We start from the raw sequence: 22,676 nt of genomic DNA on the forward strand, positions 1-22,676 counted from the left end.
ATTCATATAAACTTTTCAGGATTGTTTTACACGAATCAGCTCAATTTTCCGTTATAGTCGAAGAAATTAAGGTAGGTAAGAAGGAATTAAGGAAGAAACTAGGGGAGGTTAGCCGAATAGACGATAGGGGAGGAGTTTGTATAAATCCTCCGTTCTACACGAGGCCTTTCACTAGGAGAGGAGTTTGTAGTAGGCTATCGTAGAGCCGGTGAATTTAATTTGAATTGAAATGCAGAGGGATTAGGGAACAACTGCACAATCCATGTCTATAGAGAATTAGAATGCCACCATTCTGTGGGCAAAATCACTTAATACTTTAACACATCAACACAAGCAAAAATATCACTCAGCATACATGTACGATGCAACTAATAAGTACAGTCCAGCTGTAGATTGCTGCAACCGCACAAGTACACGCATAAACTTTTGCCAAGCATGGCTTGCTCGCATCTATAAACATATCCCATGGTAACGTATGGTTTGCTTGTATGCCTATTGATACTGCAGCGAGGGTCGCCTCCTTCGAGGATTGATGTGCCTAAACATATCTTCGACCATGCAGCAATTGTATATACTAATCTGGGGTTCTCGAGTCTCGACTATGATTACTGGAAAATGTTTGTATCAACAGATCCTATGTAGCATGGCAATCCTCGGCACGCATCAAGAGGTTTGTTGCATCCTATTCGCAGAAAGTGGAAGCTACATGAGCTGCAAAGTCCTCAGACGCTGCTCTTGCTCTGGATCCATCTTTGGTGGTGTATAACACCCGCGAAGGTCCTCCACCACATATTCCTGCACATCATCAAACAGTGGAAGTACAGAGTATTAAACGAGCTGATTAACAAATACTACTATTTCACTGGTTCAGAGGAAATGACAAGTGATGACTTCAAGCAGTGTTTACCTTTGTGAGCTCCCTTTTGGTAAGTATGTGATAGTGTCTCTGCAAGATCCTCTGGACGGCTACGGTTGCAGCGAAGAAGCCATATGCAACTCCAAGTATAGCAAAAACAATGACAAATATCACAGCCAGAGCAAGGCAAGCTTCTATTGAAGCGGGAAAATCCAGTATGCCCCACCCATAGCAACAATTGCGGCATCCAGCCAGGCATGGATCATTGGTGTTGAAAGACGAACACTGTACTATCAGTCCAATGAATCCTACCATTACAAAGAACACCACTACTCCTGAAAAAAAAATGATTTGACACAGATATCAGTAACTAGCTTTCTAGAAGAGGGTGCTAACGCCTTTTACTTGAGGAAGCTTGTCAGATAGGAGTAATAACTTCAAAAATTGTTTATCAAATAAAAATAAGTTCCAACGACCTAAAATTTTGTGATAATTGAAATGTTGCCAGAGGTAGAGAGTGTTACTCTGGGTGACATGTTTGACCTACTATATAGAATTTCTATTTTCAGTGCACAAGAAAAACATGAGATTATGGTTACAGCAGGGAAGCAAGATTGATTTTCATTAATTGTATGCTTGTATGACACAATAGACAAGTTGAGTCATGAGTCATGACTACATTATAAATGGTAGTAATGAGCATTTAACTGCAGCAGATCATGTCAAATTATCAATCATTATACGAACTGCAATCAGAACTGAAGGAAAAGAATTGCATACCGACACAGTAGTAAAAGGGCACAGGATGATTTGATAGGATGTGTTCCCAACCATCAGAAAAACTGTTTCTAAATTGTCCATCTTTATCCAACAGATAAGCCATACCACCGATAGCAGCAATGACCTGAAAAGCAAGGCAGATAAAAAGTATGTCAGAGCACCATACCAAAAACAGAACGGTGCAAAATTGTAGTAACTCAGGTTCACAGAGGTTTCAACAAAAGAAATAATATATGCAGTCTTTTCTGTGTTTAATAGAGCCAGCATACATGTGAATGAGAAACAACAACGAGCAATTAGAAAGAAAGGTGTTCTTACAGTCTGTACAGCCAGGAATACAAGGAAAACATCCCTAGCAACAAACAATCGAAACATCATCTTGCGACACAGGTTGTCCTCCAGACATTCGACACGGAGATGGAATTGTGCCTTACATGTTGTGCAGTGAGAAAAGGCAGTTCCTTCCTGCAGAAACAAGCGCAATAAAGCAGTATTGTAAAACAAGGTCTACAAGGCCACATAACTTGTAAGATTAAGCCACATAAGGGGAAAAACTATGCCATATAAGCTTTATATGGTGGGGTGAAAGCACAATACCTTGCCATAAAGTAAGTTAAGTGTAATAAAGCTAAACAATACACTAGTACATTTTAAGAAGCCAACTCTATCACCATCAAAAACATCTCACTAACAAGCATTTGAAACAGACGAAGCTTTGTACACTGGACATATAATAAGAATAATTCATCAAAGACTATGCCTTCCACCAAGGTTACATATCATCGGTTCATCGCGTTACAACAGCAGAGGCGACACTAGGACAGACTAGCAGAGCTTTTTCCGGAAATTCGTAAATCCAATGTTGGGAATGTAGGTACTAGCAACTGGCACTTTACCTTAACAGACCTCCAATGATCAAGGCAGTAGCGATGCACGAACTGCTGCGTCCCTTTGCACATACAAGGAGAAATCAGCTCATCACCTGAAGCAGCACACGAGCAACACCGATCAGTTAAACAGGCCCCGCACCGCACCGTATCAAACCCTAGGAGATTTCTCCTCGTATGCATTCTCAGGATCAAAAACTCCTCCGCGTGCCGGCAGTAAATATAATCTCAAACACCTATGCGTCCTGGAGAGGTGGGGTGGTGCGGCGTACAAGCCGCGAGGCGAGGGGGTTTACCGGGCTCGGTCTCGGACTCGAGGCAGATGCGGCAGCAGGCGGCGGAGGCGGCCTCGATCTCCTCGTCCTCTATCTCCTCGTCCTCTATCTCCGCCGGCGAGCGCGGCGGCGGCGGGTGCGCGAGGAGGGGGTCGGTCTCGGCGGCGGCAGCGGGATAGCCGCCGGCGTCGCGGTGAATCCGCTGCGGCTCCTGCATCGCCGGAGCGGAGAAGAGAGGGGAAGGATTGGGGATTGGAAGGAAGGAATTGCCGAATGCCGGAGCGCGCGGTCTGAGGAGGAAAGCGGAGTAGCGGACGCAATTATTTTCTCTTTCCTCGGTCGTTTGTGTTTTTTTCCCCTTTTCTTTTTCCCGGCCGGATACTTTGGCTGAGCTCGAGGTTCGGGGCAATTTAACTATTTGCCACTTTTAGGTTTATCAATTATTCAAATGTCTTTTTTATATATATATGTTTAATAATTTACCACTGAAGAGAGGTGATTTCTTAACTATTTGCTACTTTTGCCTATGTGGGGAGCCGTGCCCGCATGGAAAGCGACGTGATCCCACCCGTCAGCCCCTCCCCTCTCCTTCTTCCCCACCTTCGGCCGTCGTATCTCCTCCATCCCGGCTCGCCTCGCCATGTACAGCTGCTCGTGCGCCGACGTCCTCCTGCGGCGGCAGCTGGCGACCCGCGACGACGGTGTGGGCGGAGGTGGCCACGGCGGCGGGGTGCGCGGAGGCGGCTGCGGGTTCTTGCCGCCGTCAGAGCTGACAATGGCGCAGGACGCCGGGGCAGCGGCGGCGCAGGACGTAGGACCACGGCAGCGGCAGCGCTCACAGCTGAGCTGGGCTAGCTCAGGGGAAAGATGTAGGGGTTGCGACGGCCAGAGGTGGAGAAGAAGTAGAGGGGAGGGGTTGACGGGTGGGGACCACGTCGCTTTCCATGCGGGCACGCCACGTTGGTTCGCCACGTAGGCAAAGGTGGCAAATAGTTAAGAAATCACCTCTTTCTAGTGGCAAATTATTAAGCACAAACCTAAGAAGGGCATTTGGATAATTGATAAACCTAAAAGTGGCAAATAGTTAAATTTCCCGAGTTCGGGAGACAGGTTCTCAACTTGCCTCTTGACACGAAAACTAAGCAAACAATTAGAACGAGATTAGTTTAGTATTAGCCTAAAAAACTTGAAAATAAATTAATATAATTTTTTAAAATAACTTTTCTATAAAAAAATACTTTTAGAAAAATACACACCGTTTAACCGTTTGAAAAGGCACACGGAAAACGAGAGAGGTGACTTGGAGAAAAAAAAGGGGAAAAACACAACATTTACTCTGTATCCGATTGTCTCACTTATATTTATACTCCCTCTGTATATCCATCCACTCAAAAAAAATATATTATGTTTTGGGACAGAGAGAGTATGTTTTTAAGTCAAAATTTAATTTAAAAAATATTTTACTGCGTTTTGTTGTAGTTTATTTTATAGTATTTGTTTTCACCGTTAAAGATACAAATATAAATTTTTCACTCATATTGGAAGCATTAGCTTTGGCTTTGGCTTATTAGGGCAACCAATGAGGCTCTTAAGCCACTAATTTGCTAATCAATATATCTGAACGGTCTGATCCAACTATTCTTAGCTTTGGCTTTGGTTTTTTAGGGCAACCGATGAGACTGTTAAGCCACTAATTGCCAATCAGTATGTCTAAACGGTCTGATTTGTGTCTAGAAATTTGTTCCAATAATGGATTGACAGTCCCAACCGTGAAATATTAAAAACGTCAGGTGGCGTCTAGTCATCAGGGTTTATAAAACTGTGGGATTATCGTGGTTATCACGTGCGATAACCTATAACCTTCTCAGTTTTTAAAACCACGATATACCTCGAGATAACTGTGCGGTTACCACGATAATCGCTAAACCGTAGGGTGACGGTAACCCCACCCAAAACAATTTGACGAACCCTTCTAGTCGTACGACTTGATAACAGTGGGACTAGATAATATGTTCCGATCCGAGTCGTAGCTGTGTTACAAGCAAATTGTCAATTTGATGGTTGTAACCCCGTTCGTTTCTCCAACTAAGAGTTGGATGTCAAACTGCTAACAGTGTGTTTCATGTGAAAACTCAATTAATATGAAAGTTGTTCTAAAATATAAGATTAATCTATTTTTCAAGTTTGTAATAATTAAAACTCAATTAATCACATGTTATTACCACCTCATTTTGCGTGAAACACTTAAACTTTTATCTTCATCTGAAGATCATCTTCAGGAGATTTAGAGAGATGTGAGGCGGTCAACGCAAACGACGAACTAAGACACGCATGAATTGACCAGATGAGATAAAAAAACAACCATTTCCAGCAAGTCAGCAACTAATACAGGCCTAAAAATAATGAACAAACTTGCTCCTCGGATTTGGAATGTTAACTTTAGCATTCATTTATTGCAAGTAAATGGTCCTCTCAAGAATACGCTTCCATCATGACATACACAAAACCATTTCGTCCAGAGGTTCTCCTGTAATTAACAGACAAATTTGTTCTTACATCAGAGGTTGATATGCTTATATAACCATTGATTTTCAACAAATAGAGAATGACTGAATAACCAGCATAAATGGACGTTGTTGATCTTGAAGTAACTGGTTTACCATTTAATTATGATTGGAAACTAACAAAAAAAATAAAATTGTTGGAAGCTCCTGTTTCAAATTTATGAATCGTGTACTGACTATATATGGAGTGCATGCAAATCATCACTAACCCCTAGGGTGTGTTCGGAGCTTCTAGTTCCCTAAGAACTCTTGAAGGCATAAACACTGAGCAAAATCCACAAACAGGGAGGAATGCAGAAACAATGTAATCCAAAGACCATAGTAACATTTAGGCATACCTCAAGTAGTAAGTGTAGCTTGTAAATACAATGCCCCCAATAGCACCAAGCCCTAGAAGAAGAATAAGTGCTACCAACCAACCAGACATTCCATTCTTCCTAGAATTTGTTTGCTCTGCCATGTCGACACCACAGCTCTGCTCATTGCAAGCTTCCTGTCTTGCAGGCTGCCAAACAAGAAATTTAACAAGTGAGAGGGAAAAAAATTACCAGCACAATAAAGAAGAATATATGGCATATCGAGAATAAAGGTACTCTATACTTAAATATGATATGACCCTGTTTTCAGGAGCTTAGCTTTGAAACAGTTATTTTTTTTAAAAAAAGAAAAAAAATAGTACATCAAACAGCCAATTAACCGACAAGGTACAGCGCAGGACAATGATTTTTTTTTCTTGCAGGTTCATTGCTTATGCTTCCCAGTTGCCTACCAAACAGGCAGTGCCTGTATTACAGTAGAACTGTAGAAAGGTTTGGTCAATCTTCATTAGATCCAATGATAAAACATTAATTTCAAAGCCACATGTATTAATCAACATCAGATTCATCTATTCTAAAACATCAAATATCTGATCCCATAATTGTGGAGTTACAATGATTTGGTTCAACTTTTGTGATTGATAACAAGCTTCAACAGTTCAACAGTAATTATCTTGACGAAATGCAAGGTTAAGAGTAAATCAGAAAAGAGATGATAAATCATGCATGAAGCCAAACATTAAGAGCTATTCCAGAGAAAGTACAAAAGGCGATCGGAAACATTAAGTTAAGAAATAAATGTACCATATGTGAAAAAGAATGAAAGCAAAAAGGCAATATGCACTACTATAGAAACATTATGAATTTGAACAGCCCTCACTGAAGTACCATTTCATCTGCTGAACAGCTAGCATCATCTACAGGATAATGTTTGATTGTGGCATCAGATAAATTTCCATAACAAGCAACATCACGATACCGCACACCACCATCGCATGGCGAGGAGCACTTCATCCATGGTCCAGCAACCCAATGATAGATTTCTGCATATATTAGTATACTACCAATCACTTATTCTCCAAGTAATGTATCAACAATTGACAACTGAATCGCCTGTGAACAATTTCAGCACAAATTATGAACGGTAAAGAAAAACTGCAAAATGGTCTCCTTGGGTAGTACTAAATTTGAGTGCGACTCTAGTGCAAAGAATAAAAAGGTAGAGGAAACATTTTAATGGTAAATTGAGCAAGAACAATTGAAGGACCTAAGAACATGAAAAGAACTAGGAACAGCCAAATATCTGAAAGATAAATCACAGAATATTTTGTAAACATCAAATTATTCCATGCAAACTGCAGGATTCACATGTTCATGAACAGTTAAATATACCGTGTGGTTTTAACTGCATTGATAGCTCAGCACCACTCTTACAGTAACCCATTTTTCTATGCTTGATCAGAATGGTTGGGTCAGAGCAATCAGAGCAGCATACAAATTCTTTGCCAAAATCCAGCTTGTTCTTGCAATGCCCACATTTGTTTGTTAGCTTTGGGGTGCCTGTCCTTCAGAATATAAACAATGTATTAGAACACCAGAGTAATTCATTACAATGTTTCTGTAATGTTTGAAAAGGATGGTCTAGATTCTGCGCCTACTTATGCTAAGGATGGATGCAGAAGACTAATGTAGAATATAGTAGATGATTGAGCAACTTTCCAACAATACATATACCCATGCACACACCTGTTATGCAGCAATGGAAATGTTTGTGGAATGGAAGACATGGCGGGCTTTTTGACTCCGTGCAAAGACCATCACAATCATCTGATTGAGAATCTAAGAAGTGGCCAGCAGAACACACTCTAGACCATTTGCTTTGGCACCCAGTCCAGTAGCACCCTGCATGTTGAATGTTACACTTCTATCATAATGCGGTATTGCTGACTTTACCATGAGTCCATGAACATGCATGACACATATATTTAGCATAACTTAAAATTTTCCATGCCATGACCAAGCAACTTAAAAATTCCCAAGAAATGCCCTGAAAGGATATTTTAATAGCATAACTGTCACTAAATAAAGTGACCGTTTTTTGTTCAATTTACCAATCAAGTGAGTCATGCAGGGTTTATAAGTATTCCAATCATTTCGATTTCGTTAGCTGGACATAATCTCCAGTCTTTGGAATTCTGAGTTTTAGGACTACGCATCCTGGTTTGCGAACTGTGCAGTTATTATTAGCTCATCAGTGTCACGTAACAAAGTAGATCGAAGAACACCGCTAGTCCACTACTCTTCAAGCAACTGGACACTCTAAGCAATTTGGCAAATTTAAGCAGTCGACTCGAAACCTGGGCCAATTCGTCCAGGAACCAAATTATTCATTTCCTGAAAAATAATACTACTAACGTAAAGTCGAATCTCGAAAAGCCCCAAATCCAAATCCAAGTGCCCAACTAGAGTCCTCCAGTCCCCCTAGTCCTCCTAACACCACATTTCGACTTCTCGAGCTCTCCGGAGCAAGCCAGTTCCTGGCTGGGCTTCCGAGGCAGATGCATTCGGTTACCGTGGGACGGGACGTCGAGGCAGGCGGCGACGGCGAGGAAGGGGAGCGCCAGCGCGCACAGCCGCGGCAGCGCCGCCGCCATCTCCGGCGGCCGCCCCGCCGTCGAGGAGGATGGCCAAGCCACGGCCTCGTTTCGTTCCGGGGTGGCGCGAGAGGTGGCCGGTGGGGGTTGGTGACTCGGTGCGGTGGCGCGTGCCGGCCCGCGCCGCGGTGGGGAGGGGAAGGGTTAGCGAGTCGCTCGTTCGCTCGCTCGCCGTGCGCCCCCCGTGTCGGTGTCGGTGTCGGCGCCGGGCAGGCAGCTGTTTTCGGGGGGGGCTACGGGTGGGTTGGGCGGTCGCCGCGTCGCGCGGTGATCCTCCTGCTTCGGGCCTTCAACGCGAAGCCGGCGAGCTTGGGCGAGTACTTCTTTTGCCTGGGCCAGAACAGCACTGCGACGGAAATTCGGCCCATGCTTGATGGGCTGGGACTGGACTGAGACATACGTGCGGCCCATGTATATTCGGGCCGGAACGGTATTACCGCGTACGTGAGGCCGAACAGGTTTCGGAAAAGCTAATTCGTGTGTACGTGTTGGCGGCGCGCACGCCGGCCCACTAAGGCCCATGCACGCACGAGCTGCGCTTCTCTCTTTTTTTTTCTTTCTTTTTTAGCCGCCGTTTCTTTTTTTTTTTGCTGTTTTTTTTCCTGCCGTACGGATAGGAGAAAAAAATCGTAATTAGTTTAGATTAGTTTCATATTTTTACTAGGGATTAGTTTACTAGTAATTTTAAATATTAACTTTAAAATTTTCAAATTTAGATATGAAAATTTTCAAATATCGAGTTGAAAGTTTTTAAATATCAAGTTAAAAGTTTCAAAATTTTCAAATCTAGACTTGAAAGTTTTTGAATCGAGTTAAAACTTTTCAAATCTTGAGTTGAAAAGTTTCAAATCTCAAGTTGAAAGTTTTCAAAATTTTCAAATATAGACCTGAAAGTTTTCGAATCTGAGTTGAATCTCAAATTGAAAGTTTTCAAATCTCAAGTTAAAAGTTTTCAAAACTTTCAAATCTGGACTTGAAAGTTTTCGAATCTGAGTTGAAAGTTTTCAAATATGAGTTGAATGTCTTCAAAATTTGAATTTAAAATTTAAATCTTTAATCAAAAGTTTCTAAATCTAACTTAAAAAATCGAAAAGAACACGTAAATGAATTAAAACATGCCGAGGAGAAGGGACGTGAAAATAGGAGAAAAATCAAGGAAAAAAAGAGAGAAACGTATAAGGGGGAAGGGCGTGGGCCGTGCGCACACGCGCAAGTCAAGAAGCCCCAACAGGTTTGGTCCGGAACGGGAGGCCGACACGCGTGCGGCCATGTACTATGGCCTGTGGGCGTGTAGCTGGCTGTAGCCGGTTGCGACAACTAGCTGTTAACGACCAAATTTGGTAATCGTCATCGGAGATGAAGATTAGACTGAAGCAGAATCCAAAACAGAGATCGTCCTGGAAACAGAGCGGGAATCAGCTAGATCAGAATCGGCTGCGGCTTTAATTGGCAGAGTTCGAGTCGGACAAGGTTAGCGATTGAGCCGAATCCGACAATGTGACACGGTATACGTTGTCAGGTTGAGTTAATGTGCTTCATGAAGATTGCCGTGCACGGATTGAGTCCTGAGAAGGCAACTGTATCTATTAATTAGGATATTTTATGTAATTTCCTTAGAGATATGTTTGGGCAAAAGTCTGCCGCAAAGACTTGTGGTATCTTAGAGTTTGTTAGAGATAAGAGTCGTGTCCGACATGGACGTATTTTGTAATCTCGGGTATAAATAGACCCCGAGCCCCATTTAATCAATCGAACACACGTTCAATACAATCTCGACGCATCGCCACCCTTTATTTTCGTTTTGTTTCGACGAGTTCTTACTTTCGGGTTGAGCTACATCGGTTTCGATCTTCAACTAGAGGTAAAACTTATTATGGCGGCTTGCGTTCTCGGGATTAGTGCTTCCATCTTTATGACACTCTAATATTGTTTATGTAATTCGTCGAATTATCATATATCCAATATAATCTCCGGCAATATTGCTATCTAACCTCCAATCGGCTAACGTCTGTTACTAGAAGGCAACCGATCAGGTTAAATACTGACGTTGACTTAGATTATATAGGATATCTACCACTCTATGAAACATCCAACGGCTTGATTGTCTAGATATTGTCCTTCTTTTCATACTTATAGCTGCATCAGTTGAGTTTGACCTTATAAGTCGTGATTAGAATCTCAATCTCTAGTCTGCTTTTGGTTGCTGATTAGGGTAGCATCGGGGTTTCAGCCGATCTTATCTGATTTAACTACTTTTATCTTATATACTTGATTGATATATTAAATCTGCCCTTTATGTTAAAATCTCGTTGCATTTAAATATATTAGGCTTTTGTTTGGTATATTCCACTTGCTTTGATATCTTAATATGGAGTGGTATCGGAGTATTAGCCGATACATGCTATATCTATCTGATCGGCTATGCTATGAACATATATAATCTTGTTGTTAATATATATTTCGATCTAAGTGATTTATACTATCTCGGCATGGCGACCGATCTAACTCAATCACTTGATTTAAGTATATATCGACATAAGAATTATATATTGCTAATATCTACAGCCGATCGAGTAGATTTAGTTCTTTCTTACTTATTCATGACTGCCGATCGATCTACATATGACATCGGCTCAAAGATAAATGATACGTCATCGGCAACTAGCCAATCGGCTATCGTTTATGAATTTAACCGCGGTTTCTTTGTCTTTGTTTATTGTTGATTGCAGGATCAAATCAACTAGCATGCTCACACACCTAAAGGCAAGCTTTTGGACCTGCATTGGAGTTAAGCAGATCTCCTAGGCCTCGTGTTTTTACATCAACACTAGCGCACAGCCAATCAACTTCGAGCATGTGCAATGGGTATCCCTGATCCGTGCCCCTACTCATGCCGTCGGGGTTTTACTCCGGAGCTGTCTCCCAGCAGAGGGGCACAACCCAGCTGCGAGGCGCCACGCGCCTCCCTCCTCTCTTGGCCCCTTTTCGTCGAGCCACGGAACCGGGCTCCGCGTTGGGCGCACCGTGGCTAGGGGAGTAGCTCGTGGGCACTGCTCCCACCCTGGATTTTTCTCTTCCACCCCTCGCCCTAGTAGATCCGGCGGTGAAGAGGAGCATCATCGGCGACGGTGAAGAGAGAGAAAGAGGCAGCGACGGGCGGAGGGAGAGAGGCAACTTTGTTTGTTTAGAGGGTGTTTAGATTCAGGGGTGTAAAGTTTTGGCGTGTCACATCGGGTATTATATAGGGTGTCGCAGGGGGTGTTCAGACACTAATAAAAAAATAATTACAGTTTCCGTCAGTAAACCGCGAGACAAATTTATTAAGCCTAATTAATCCATCATTAGCATAGGTTTACTGTAGCACCCGTATTGTCAAATCATAGAGCAATTATGCTTAAAAGATTCGTCTCGCAAAGTAGTCGCAATCTGTGCAATTAGTTAATTTTTAGTCTATATTTAATACTTCATATATGTATTCAAACGTTCGATATGACAGGGTGTAAAATTTTAGGTTAGGGTCTAAACAGGCCCTTAGACTGTTTGAGGTAACTTCTCTTTAAACGGTGTACTTTTTTAACAGAAAATTTTCAATATCATTTGGATCGAACTAAACCTAACGTCGTGTTTGGCAGATCAGGTTGTGAACTTCTCTTCCACGTACGTAAAACGGAGTGATTCATTAGCGTATGATTAATTAAATATTAGCTTAAAATTTTTTTAAATAGATTAATATATTTTTAAAGCAACTTTGTAGAAACTTTTCTAAAAACACGTTATTTAAATAATTCAAGAACCGTGTGTGTGCGGAAAACAAGACATTAAAAGTTAGGAAGTTACACTTAAAACACAGCTTTTTAAACTGCTAAACGGTACGTTTTTTACAAAAAGTTTATATACGAAAGTTGCTTAAAAAACCATATTGATCCATTTTTAAAAATAAATTAGCAAATAATTAATTAATCACGCACTAATGGATTGCTTCGTTTTCCGTGCCGGAAGGATGTATTCCCAACCCAAACAAAAGAACCGAGCCTTAGCCATGATCAAGACAGCAGATAGGGTGTTACTGGTTTTCTCCCCATTCTTCCCAACTGCAAACTTTCAGCCGAAGACCATATAATTTGGGAATTGCAAAGTCGGTTTTAGGAGCCAGTCCTCTTCCACACAAGTCTATAATTTGCATACTCGAGACACATTACTTTGCATCTGGGCCGCGATACGCGCCCCTTCAACAATCAACATGGCGAAGCTGATCATATCTCAGCGTCATTGTTTGACTGGCTCTTCGAGACTCTCTGTCCACGCCATGCGAGTATGCGACGAGGGGCGACCCGGTGAGATCGAAGCTTGAGTCTGTTACCCTGTAATGCCCGAGGCGCCAAGTGCCCGATTGAGACGAATGGTGATATATGGGTTCTTGTTCTCACATCTGGTCGCCGTAACACGACACCAACCATGCATCCACTCTGCCATCGGTCGAGCCGAGCATGAGTTCTCCCTAATAGTACATTATTGCTTGTGACCGGCTCCTTAATTCCCAAATCATGGCTTTGTTCCCGGGTAAAAAGCACCATTCCAGTAGGTAAAAAATATTCTAAACTCTTAAGGGACATTCACTCCTTGTTTCACTCCTTGTTTGTACGTCATCTAAATGATTATAATGAAACTTTAAAAAAATCAACAAAAGATATTAATATGTGATAAATCACTCTAGAAACATACAATGTCAGATTTAACTTATACAAGTAAAAAACCAATTTTGATTGTGAATATGTGTTAACTAGCCATAGTTTAATTTTTTTTTCACAGCGTGTAGAATGAATTTTATCTTGCATGTTTGTGGAGTGATCTATCACATATTAATTTATCTTGTTGAATAATTTTTTATAACTATTTAAATTACATATAAATAACGAGTAAATGTTTACTTGAGGTATTAGAATTCCCTCCTCGTTCAAGTATCGATATTCGTTTTTAGCGTTATTGTACATCCGTGTTAGCTTCTTTTATCTCAGGCCTTATTTAGTTCGTGAAAAGAGAATTTTTAAGTGTCAAGTCTGACGTTTGACCGGATGTCGGAATGGGTTTTCGGACACAAATGAAAAAACTAATTTCATAACTCGCGCTGGAAACCGTGAGACAAATTTATTAAGCCTAATTAATCCATCATTAGCACATGTAGATTACTGTAGCACTTATGGCTAATCATGAAATAATTAGACTAAAAAGATTCATCTCACGATTTTCATATAAACTGTGCAATTAGTATTTTTATTTTATCTATATTTAATGTTTCATGGATATGTTCAAAGATTCGATATAACGTTTTTGGGAAAAAAAAATTAAAAACTAAACAAGGCATCAGTAGGTCCCCCAATTGGCTCTATTCGTCAGATGAGAAAAAGGCTAATCTTGAGCTGGCACGGCCATCCATATCGGAATCGCCCTGACCTTTCAAGGGCAATCAGTAGTACTACCTCCATCCCAAAATAGGTGTAGCCATGAGTTTCTGCGTCCAACTTTAATCATCTGTCTTATTTAAAATTTTTTATAATTAGTATTTTTGTTGTTATAATATGATAAAATATGAATAGTACTTTATTCGTGATTTATGTTTTTATTTTTTTTTAAAAAAATAAATAAGACGAATGATTAAAGTTAAGTAAAAAAACTATGGCTGCACTTATTTTAGGGCAGAGGGAGTACTTCCAGTAGACTACTACTCGTAGCACAATTACATGTAACATGGTGGATCGATCTCGGAGAGGGGTCCCTACTTTGGGGTGATGATGACGGACTCTTTCCATGCATCTTCCCTTCTAGATCTGACAGTGACACCGGTACACTACAGGTGCGGGGAGAGTGAGACAAAGACAGCGACCGGTGACACCGATCAATATCTAACACACGCCCGTCCATCCTCCAGTGCCAATGCCAACATTTGCACACAAGAAAAATGCAAGTGTCCACGCACCGCGTCACCGCGCGATGGGGCGCGCAGAGCGGACATCAGAGCAAGGATAATGGTGAACTATAAGCAAGCTAAATACTTACGTGGAAGAGAGAGATAAATAAAAGTGGAGAGTGTTGGCTCTCATGTAAGAGCTAGCTCCACACAAGTTCTAAGAAATATATATTAAATTCATAGAGAGATAAAGAGAGAGGATGAAAAAATAAAGCTAACCTATTATATATGTTAGCTTTAACATTGGCTTATAATAAGTAGTGGGCTATACTACTAAACTTGCTCTCAGCGCACTGGCGCGATGATAGCCCGACCATTTCGATCCCCGCGAGTCACGCCGCCCCTCGCCACCGCCGGGGCTCGCTCGCTGCTTGGCTCCCGTCGGTGGTGCATTGGCGCGTGCGTGCGTGTTCGTGCTTCAAAAACGCAAGGCGAAGAGAGGTAGGCACCGCGCGACGGCTTTGCACTGCCTTGTGTGTCGGTTGCTGCACGTCTCGCTCACGCTGCATGCGCCACGCCGGATCAGATCGCGCGCGGGGCGGGACACGGACCGGGGGGGGGGGGGGGTGGGTTTGGCGCGCGCGGCGCCCATCGGGGTCAGGCACACATGCCCGGTGTCGATCAGGCGCCTAGCTAGGCCCCCACCTGGCAGAGCAACCGACATTGAGCTGGCCGGCCTAGCTTCTCCTCTCTCTCTCTCTCTCTCGCCGGGGGCCCTCGGCCACCGCATCACGCACGCGGCCACACATCGATCCGCAGCCGGCCGGCAGGGCCCGCCAGGAACGTTCCTGCACTGCAGGCGATCGATCATGGCCCTGTACAATTCCTCCCTCCCATCACCATTTTTTTGAATTATGAGATGCAGCAACAACTTGTCCATCTGCACTGCAGCAGCAACTTGTAAAAACAATTCGATTGCACGCGCGTACAGCCAAATTAAGACAGCGAGTGCGAGGTGTGCAGCGTTTCTGTTCTTCCATGCCGTAAATCCGAAGCGAGACGTGCCGATCGACAAAGATACGACGCGCTATACACGTACCAGCGCTATCTCTTGTCTTATGACCGGCATACAGGCACTTCGATGGACGGACGCATCCATCCAAAACTGACGAAGGATTCAATCAAGTGAGCAAGTCCAAAGCACACACAGAAGACGGACAGAACAGACCACAGCATGAAAGCCGGACGACGCGCGCGGCCTTGGATTTTTTTTTTTTGTTTTGCACACGCGTCGATCGACGCATCGAGGAACGGAAAGCTTTAATCCCCAGACAGTTCTGCATGTGCTTCGGTTTGGTCGATGAAACAAGCAGGGCTACTGCGGAATTTTGCCTGTCGGTACGTTAGAGCAAGTTTAATAATATAGCTAACTACTAGCTTAAATTCATTTATAGCCAATCTAACTACTATCACACTTCGTCTTAGAGTCCGTGTTATAACTGGCTACAAATCTATAGTTCGCTGTCCTTCTCTTTTCTCATTTATCTGCTTAAAATATATTTACAGCTGGCTTATAGTCTGTGCTATTGTACCTGCTCTTATGCGGCGCGCGCTCGCCAATACTCCTACATGCGTGATCGCGTGGTTTTTCCTGGCGCGCGCGCCCTTCCCGGTGCCGTTTTTACTCGCGGCGCCGCGGGTGATCGATCCGCCAGCTCCGGGCGGTCACTTTCACATCAAGAAACGGAGGGGGAAATAGCCAGATAGGAGTGCACGGACGGCAGCTAGCTTAGCTTCTCGATCGATCGTCTTCTCGAGCAATGCCTTATCTCGGGTGCCATACCATGTCGACACACTCGCATCGCATTATCTTCGCCACTGACCGTCACTGACATGTGGGCCAACGCATTAAGTTAGACCGCCGACAGCACATGCAGGCGACGACGACCGTTTTCCTGACGGTTGATTGAAACGGATCGTCCGTTTCCGTTCGTTAATTGGTACTACTACCTACGCGTAGCGTGTTGCTCCCTAAACAACTCCCAGATCAGGCAAAGGAAGCATCGTCTCGTCTGCACGTACTCTACCAAGAAAATGATCAGCGCCATGGAGGCCAGAACATGCACACATGCGGTGCGACCCCTCACATGGGGCAACAGGGCATGCTGCAAACTGAAGAGTCGAAGACCACGGTTCCCTCCCCATGGATAAAAGATCTGGTCTTTTCAGTTATCAGTGTCCGGCATATGTATGGGGATCAAGTGGTGGGGGCAAAAAAAAAAAAAAACCAGTGGCATGATCGGGCACAGCTCGCGTCGGAACAAGGCATCGTGTCACATGGAAGAAACCCATCGCTTGTTTTATGGACCGCGCGGCGCGCGCGCGCATGCGGACCGCGCGGTGACTCCTGTCCCTGTGCAGGTTGACGGCGAGCACATGCCTAGCTACGTCGTGGTAGCCCCCTGCAACGTCCCACGTACGCGCATGCAAATTGCAGCATCACGATTGGTCTGGAATTGTACATTTGTACTCTCTGCACCAGGGAAAAATTTTGTCCAGATTGCAGGGGAGAGATACGGTTGGTGCTGTGCGCCGTGCTGCGAATACTGCGTCCAGTCAGGCAGACTCGAGCTCGGTCGGTCACACGAACAGGCGTGCATGCATGAGGCACGCAGGCCGGTCAATCGCCTTGCACGCACACACACATCCTCGGGTCGATCTGGCCATCTGGGTCGCGTGCTGGTTTGGGTGGAATCGAGTTTCTAGTTTTGTCTTGCGTTACGATTTCCCCTGTTCGGGTGTGTTGTAATCTTGTTGCGGACTCGCGGAGTCGCGGTATATACTCGGTACATGTATATTGCAATTTGCGAGGGGGGTTTGGGTTTCCTCGCGCAATCAAGTGCGTATATACTTAAGACGCGCGCACACATGGGCGCCATGTGTCGGTTGAGTATCCTTGTCAGGGTTTGATCCAGATACATGATGCTGTCCGGCCTTCCAGCCTACAACATGATCCTGGAAATGATGTGATGACATGATGACACGATCTGAACCTACGATTTCCATGATTAAACTGAGCTTCACAACCTCGGGCCACAAGAATTTTCACGTGAAGCCGTTCGAATTGCATGCGAGTATGCAACTTACTCCTACATCACGAAAAATGGTCCATACCGCAAAGGGAAAAAAGAAAGTTCCAAGTGCCATGGTAACCAGCTCACTCAGTGACAAAAGTGGTGAAAGATTCCTAAACACCGGCACGCCACAGCGTCCAGCCGGTGCCCGGTTGTGCGACTACGATGCTTGTCCCCTCGCAAAATCCCATGATGAACGCTAACCATTAACCAACTTGATTACATACGGCGGCATCTGTGTTATCACGGGAACCGCAGAGGCATACGTAACCGACGAAAAAAACGCGGACGAGATGGCGAAACTGCCCCTCGTCGTGCACCGCCTCACCGGGCCGAAAGCCAGTCGCGTGCGCGTGCAGAGAGACGGCGCGCCGCACGTACTGTACACGAGCCGGTGCGCGCGGTAGGAAACGGAAGCGGATCAGGGGGCCATGTGACCGCACGCAGGGCGTGTCTCCTACGAGGCCACGAGGGCAGAGGGAGCCCATCATCCGCTCAGCCGAATCGCCGATCGGGGACACGCGTACGGCGGAAGATCCCGTGGCATTTCGTGGTAGTAATCGACCAACCCTAGGCCCGTTTCGCCGGCAGCTTGGTCTATAAGTTGCTGCTCTGCCCTGCTCGGCCTCATCATCCCAAGCGGCACAGCAGCCTCGAGCTGAACTGAAGCAGGGGAGGGGAGGAGAGGAGAGGAGAGAGCAACGCGTTCACCGTTGAGAGAAGAGAAGGAAGTAAGACGAGCGCAATGCGTCGCGTCACGGTGCTCGTTCTGCTCCTCGCCTGCGCGGCGGCGCGCGCCGCCGCCGCCGTCGTCACCGACGGTGAGTGCCTAGCTTGCTCGCTAACTCTGCTCGATAATCACTGCGCAGGCTCAGCTCTAATTTCACTTCAAGCATCCATTTATGTAGCATACTGTTAGGAAGTTACTGCGGTTTCTGTATAAGCTGTTTTGCTGTTCTGATCGATCCTATCTATCAGCGGCAATGCGGCATGTGCCATTAGTGTCTAAAAGCTCGTAATCAAGCTAAGCTGCCTGCCCCGTGATGATTTACGATCTTGGAGTCATGGAGTGAATAGTAGGATAGATCACCCGGGTCCCTCCATTATCCATATACTGACGAAATGTTTCCCCCGGTCGCTGTCATAGCATGAAGCCACGAACTCGATCATGCGTTGATCATTGGAGTACCATATACAGGGTATACTGTAGTTTGGTTAACCCCACACGGCCAAATCGCATTGGGGCATGCATGCATAATCACAATCTACATGTTGCATGGCTGGCAAAGTAAACTGAAGTACACGTATAGTTAATCTCCTATTAAGGTGTCGTGGTGTGCAGCACCAGATGCCGACCGAGCAAAAGTAGTAGTAGTACAACTATACAAGCATTAAAGCATATGCAGCTGCAGCCCATTTGCAAGAAACTATTCTTGCTTTTTAGTACTAGTCGTGAACGTGTTAGATGCATAATCAGATATGTTCTCTGGTCCAGTGTTCTGGACTAGTAGTATGCAATAATCAGATCTGGAGTATCATCGTCTGCCAGCATTAGGCAACGTTTGATGCGAGAGTGCTTTTGTGCGCTCTCTTGATTTGGTTTCTCGTTTGTTTTGCCGGCCGCGGCCCTGGTTGCGTTGCATGTGGTAGATGGGATGGTAGTGAATGCACCTGGGCCCTGGCCGAGCCAGAGGAACTGACACGGTCATACAGCCCTACTAGCTGCCGGAGCCCAGAACATGCATGTTACACTAACATGGACCCTGTCAGCTTAGCAGTATACCGGTCGCAGTTCCATTAATTAACAGAACACGAGATCAGACAGACAGCCTGCGTGCCTGATCTGATGCTCTGAATCGATCTCTGCTAACCGCAGCATCACCTCCAACAACTTTCTTCAGTTGCAGGCTCGCAGTGCAGCGGCCGATTTGAATATCTGATTTAGTGGATTAATCTGATTAAATTAATGGTGACTAAAAAAATTAACGACGTGTGTTGTGCAGGGCTGTTGCCGAACGGCAACTTCGAGGAGGGCCCACCCAAGTCGGACCTGGTGAACGGCACGGTGGTGCGCGGCGCGAACGCCATCCCGCGGTGGGAGACGTCCGGGTTCGTGGAGTACATCGAGTCCGGGCACAAGCAGGGGGACATGCTGCTGGTGGTGCCGCAGGGCGCGCACGCCGTGCGCCTCGGCAACGAGGCGTCCATCCGGCAGCGGCTCGCCGTGACCAGGGGCGCCTACTACGCCGTCACGTTTAGCGCGGCGCGCACCTGCGCCCAGGCGGAGCAGCTCAACGTGTCGGTGAGCCCCGAGTGGGGGGTGCTCCCCATGCAGACCATCTACGGCAGCAACGGGTGGGACTCGTACGCGTGGGCGTTCAAGGCGAAGATGGACGAGGTGGCGCTCGTCATCCACAACCCGGGCGTGGAGGAGGACCCGGCGTGCGGCCCGCTCATCGACGGCGTCGCCATCAGGGCGCTGTACCCGCCGACGCTGGCCAAGGGGAACATGCTCAAGAACGGCGGGTTCGAGGAGGGCCCCTACTTCCTCCCCAACGCGTCGTGGGGGGTGCTCGTCCCGCCCAACATCGAGGACGACCACTCGCCGCTCCCGGCGTGGATGATCATGTCGTCCAAGGCCGTCAAGTACGTCGACGCCGCGCACTTCGCCGTGCCGCAGGGCGCCCGCGCCGTGGAGCTGGTGGGGGGCAAGGAGTCGGCGCTGGTGCAGGAGGTGCGCACCGTGCCCGGGTGGACGTACCGCCTGTCGTTCGCCGTGGGCGACGCGCGCGACGGGTGCGCGGGCTCCATGGTCGCCGAGGCGTACGCGGCGAGGGCCTCCATCAAGGTGCCGTACGAGTCCAAGGGCACCGGCGGGTACAAGCGCGCCGTCCTCGAGTTCGCCGCCATCGCCAACCGCACCCGCGTCGTGTTCCAGAGCACGTTCTACCACACCATGACCGACGGCTCGCTCTGCGGGCCGGTCATCGACGACGCCTCCCTCGTCGGCCTCCGCAAGAAGACGGCCGGCCGGCGGCTGCTCCTGTAAGACGAACGGCCGCGTGGCATCGAACGCCGTCGCATTCCCTCCATTCTATGAATATATGAATACAAGGCGCGGTTAAACTTGGGGGCAGTTGGCACGACCAAAGTTGGGTGCTAAAATGGGTAGTATTGCTAGGCTCGTTTTTTTGGTTTTGGTGTGTACTCTGGTATATGTACGCGTGTGCGCGCGTTGCATGGTTATACTTTGGAGCTGCGCTCGTTTGGTGTTTTGTTGTGAAGAGGAGAGGTGATACGTGGTGCAAGGTCTGTCACAAGGGGTTTGGTTGATCAACTTAACCGGAGGTGCCAACCTAAACGCACCATCAGACATTATGAATGGGAAGCATTACTAGTGCTCACTTTTTTATAAGTCAATTGTGTATTTTTAATTCTGTTCTAAAAAGCCAGATCCTTTTTGAAAGTTGAGTCATACATTTGAGCTATGCTCGAAAATCAATCGGAAACGAACTTAAACATGTGTAAATGATGTATGAAAGTAAGAGTAAGTTTTATATTTAGCCACATTTTCTTATTAGAAAAGTTTTAATTTGGATCGCTTGTTTAGCTATACTTTTACTTCGGACCAGATAACATTTTCTTTGTTTGCATCTTGGACCACCTTCACTATACATCTATTTCATCCCCACCCAAAACCCGGGTAACTGGAAACAAGAGGGGACACACGCCACTGGCGCCGAGTGGCTTGAGTTCAGACTTTGCGCAAGCTCCATCCATGTTGCACTGTGGTCAAGCTTGGCTTGCTCGGTTTGGTTCGGCTCTGCTTGGCTCCATCATAAGTGGTGTCGATTTTTCTATCTCTTCTTATATGTACCGGTTTATCGTAAAAGCAGGTACAAATATTTACTACACCGTTTTGTCATAGATTTTTTTTAATAAACCGGCACCTATAAAGAGCTACATGTATTGGTTTTTAATTTTAAACCCACATGTGGTGTTAGGAGTTCGGGGAAGGCTTATAGGTGTTGGGTCTAGAGTTCCCGACACCTATAGGGCCGTCCCCTATTTGTTGTTTGTAGTAATAGATACATGAATAACAGAAGTAGGCTAAGTCCCTGTTTGATTCAGCTTAGGATTATTATAATCTAGTTTATTAGGAGTAAGCTGAGACAAACAAGTAGATTATTATAATCTATAAGTCAGATTATTATAATCTGATAAGCTACTCTAGAGGAGCTTTTTTCAGATTATTAAGTGGCTAAAGACCCACTACCCCTACATACTTGAGAAAAATTACCCACCTATGCCATCAACCGAACAGATAGCTGAGGGCATTATAGACTTTAGCCATTCAAACCCAATAATCCATGCCTTCAATAATCCAGACAAATAAACAACTCACAGCTTATTCTATGCCAGCTTATTATAATCCAGCTTATAGTAATCTGGCTTAATAATCTAGATTATAATAATCATAAGTTGAAACAAACAGGGCCTAAGAAACTTTGGATTGTATTATGGAGTACCAGTTTGCTAAATTTATCACAATTGATTTGGTCCTAAGATTTTTTTTTTTTACTTTTGAGACAATTGGTTTCCTTTTCCGTAAAAAAGAGAAAGAACTATGATTTTCTTTAGAGAGAATCCACTCATTACCACTGAGTTCGGCATAGTTCAACAATATGCCACTGACTTTGTCGACATCCATAATATACCATCGCCTTTCACTTAACCTCTACACTTTACCATCACCGTCACACACTGTTAGTTTGCAACGAGGAAAAGACAAGTATGCCCTTAGGAACGTGAAAACCATTAGCACTGAGACTATGCCATGTAGGGCACTGAGAGTGATAATAACTATACAAAGAATAATCTACAACATGAATAAACATGTAAAAAATAGGGATAGCTCAACATATTTTAAGTATGAATTATGTACAGCACGTGTGCAATATAAAAATTGTGCAACTAAATCATATGAGATCTCACATCATAGGACAAAGTAGTGTATCAGTGAGGGGTTTGGAAGGAAAATCATCCATGGAAGGTGCATAGCACAATTTGACAGAACAGTGCATAAAATCCAATGTCCAAGTTTGGCATAACCAAGTTCGACCACAACATGTTCCAGGACAGAAACCAACACATGGCTAAATAAACAAGTTAAGTGGCACAGCAATCGGCACGACCTCTTTCGATGACGACGACGGCAACACCAGCTCTTCAGAAGGGAAGCCGTCCCTTAGTTGCGAGTTGCGACGGCGGCGCTGATGACGACGGCAGCACCAACGGCTGCTC

At 45.2% G+C, this 22,676-nt stretch overlaps 3 protein-coding genes across 3 annotated transcripts; 1 reads left to right on the forward strand and 2 right to left on the reverse strand.

Annotated features, from left to right (window-relative positions):
- Positions 1-269: 269 nt before the first annotated feature.
- LOC4327736 (uncharacterized) lies at positions 270-3,090 on the reverse strand. Its single transcript, XM_015768929.3, has 6 exons — positions 2,820-3,090; positions 2,533-2,618; positions 1,955-2,101; positions 1,637-1,760; positions 908-1,191; positions 270-795 (listed from the first exon to the last, which is right to left on the reverse strand). The coding sequence occupies exons 1-6, from the start codon at positions 3,013-3,015 to the stop codon at positions 703-705; spliced, it is 930 nt and encodes a 309-aa protein (XP_015624415.1). The 5' UTR covers positions 3,016-3,090; the 3' UTR covers positions 270-702.
- Positions 3,091-5,109: 2,019 nt separating this feature from the next.
- LOC4327737 (uncharacterized) lies at positions 5,110-8,548 on the reverse strand. Its single transcript, XM_015779962.3, has 6 exons — positions 8,252-8,548; positions 7,426-7,581; positions 7,072-7,239; positions 6,568-6,722; positions 5,701-5,867; positions 5,110-5,325 (listed from the first exon to the last, which is right to left on the reverse strand). Exons 1-6 carry the CDS (start codon positions 8,331-8,333, stop codon positions 5,271-5,273), a joined length of 783 nt encoding a protein of 260 aa, XP_015635448.1. The 5' UTR covers positions 8,334-8,548; the 3' UTR covers positions 5,110-5,270.
- A 9,453-nt stretch (positions 8,549-18,001) lies between these two features.
- LOC4325311 (BIIDXI-like protein At5g11420) lies at positions 18,002-20,787 on the forward strand. The gene is made up of 2 exons (XM_015766935.3): positions 18,002-18,193; positions 19,376-20,787. Exons 1-2 carry the CDS (start codon positions 18,118-18,120, stop codon positions 20,419-20,421), a joined length of 1,122 nt encoding a protein of 373 aa, XP_015622421.1. The 5' UTR covers positions 18,002-18,117; the 3' UTR covers positions 20,422-20,787.
- Positions 20,788-22,676: the final 1,889 nt, after the last annotated feature.

The sequence above is a fragment of the Oryza sativa genome, chromosome 1 (genome assembly GCF_034140825.1).
Source record: "Oryza sativa Japonica Group chromosome 1, ASM3414082v1".
Taxonomy (NCBI): Eukaryota; Viridiplantae; Streptophyta; class Magnoliopsida; order Poales; family Poaceae; genus Oryza; species Oryza sativa.

Coding starts and splice junctions, on each gene's coding strand:
- LOC4327736 (XM_015768929.3), bottom strand. CDS start 3,015: ATGCAGGAGCCGCAGCGGATTCACCGCGACGCCGGCGGCTATCCCGCT. Junction 1,192..1,636: donor GCCCTTTTACTACTGTGTCG/GTATGCAATTCT, acceptor TTTTTTTTTCAG/GAGTAGTGGTGTTCTTTGTA. Junction 796..907: donor CCAAAAGGGAGCTCACAAAG/GTAAACACTGCT, acceptor GATGATGTGCAG/GAATATGTGGTGGAGGACCT.
- LOC4327737 (XM_015779962.3), bottom strand. CDS start 8,333: ATGGCGGCGGCGCTGCCGCGGCTGTGCGCGCTGGCGCTCCCCTTCCTC. Junction 7,240..7,425: donor TTTCCATTGCTGCATAACAG/GTGTGTGCATGG, acceptor TCTGAAGGACAG/GCACCCCAAAGCTAACAAAC. Junction 6,723..7,071: donor AATGCAGTTAAAACCACACG/GTATATTTAACT, acceptor TAATATATGCAG/AAATCTATCATTGGGTTGCT.
- LOC4325311 (XM_015766935.3), top strand. CDS start 18,118: ATGCGTCGCGTCACGGTGCTCGTTCTGCTCCTCGCCTGCGCGGCGGCG. Junction 18,194..19,375: donor CGCCGCCGTCGTCACCGACG/GTGAGTGCCTAG, acceptor TGTGTTGTGCAG/GGCTGTTGCCGAACGGCAAC.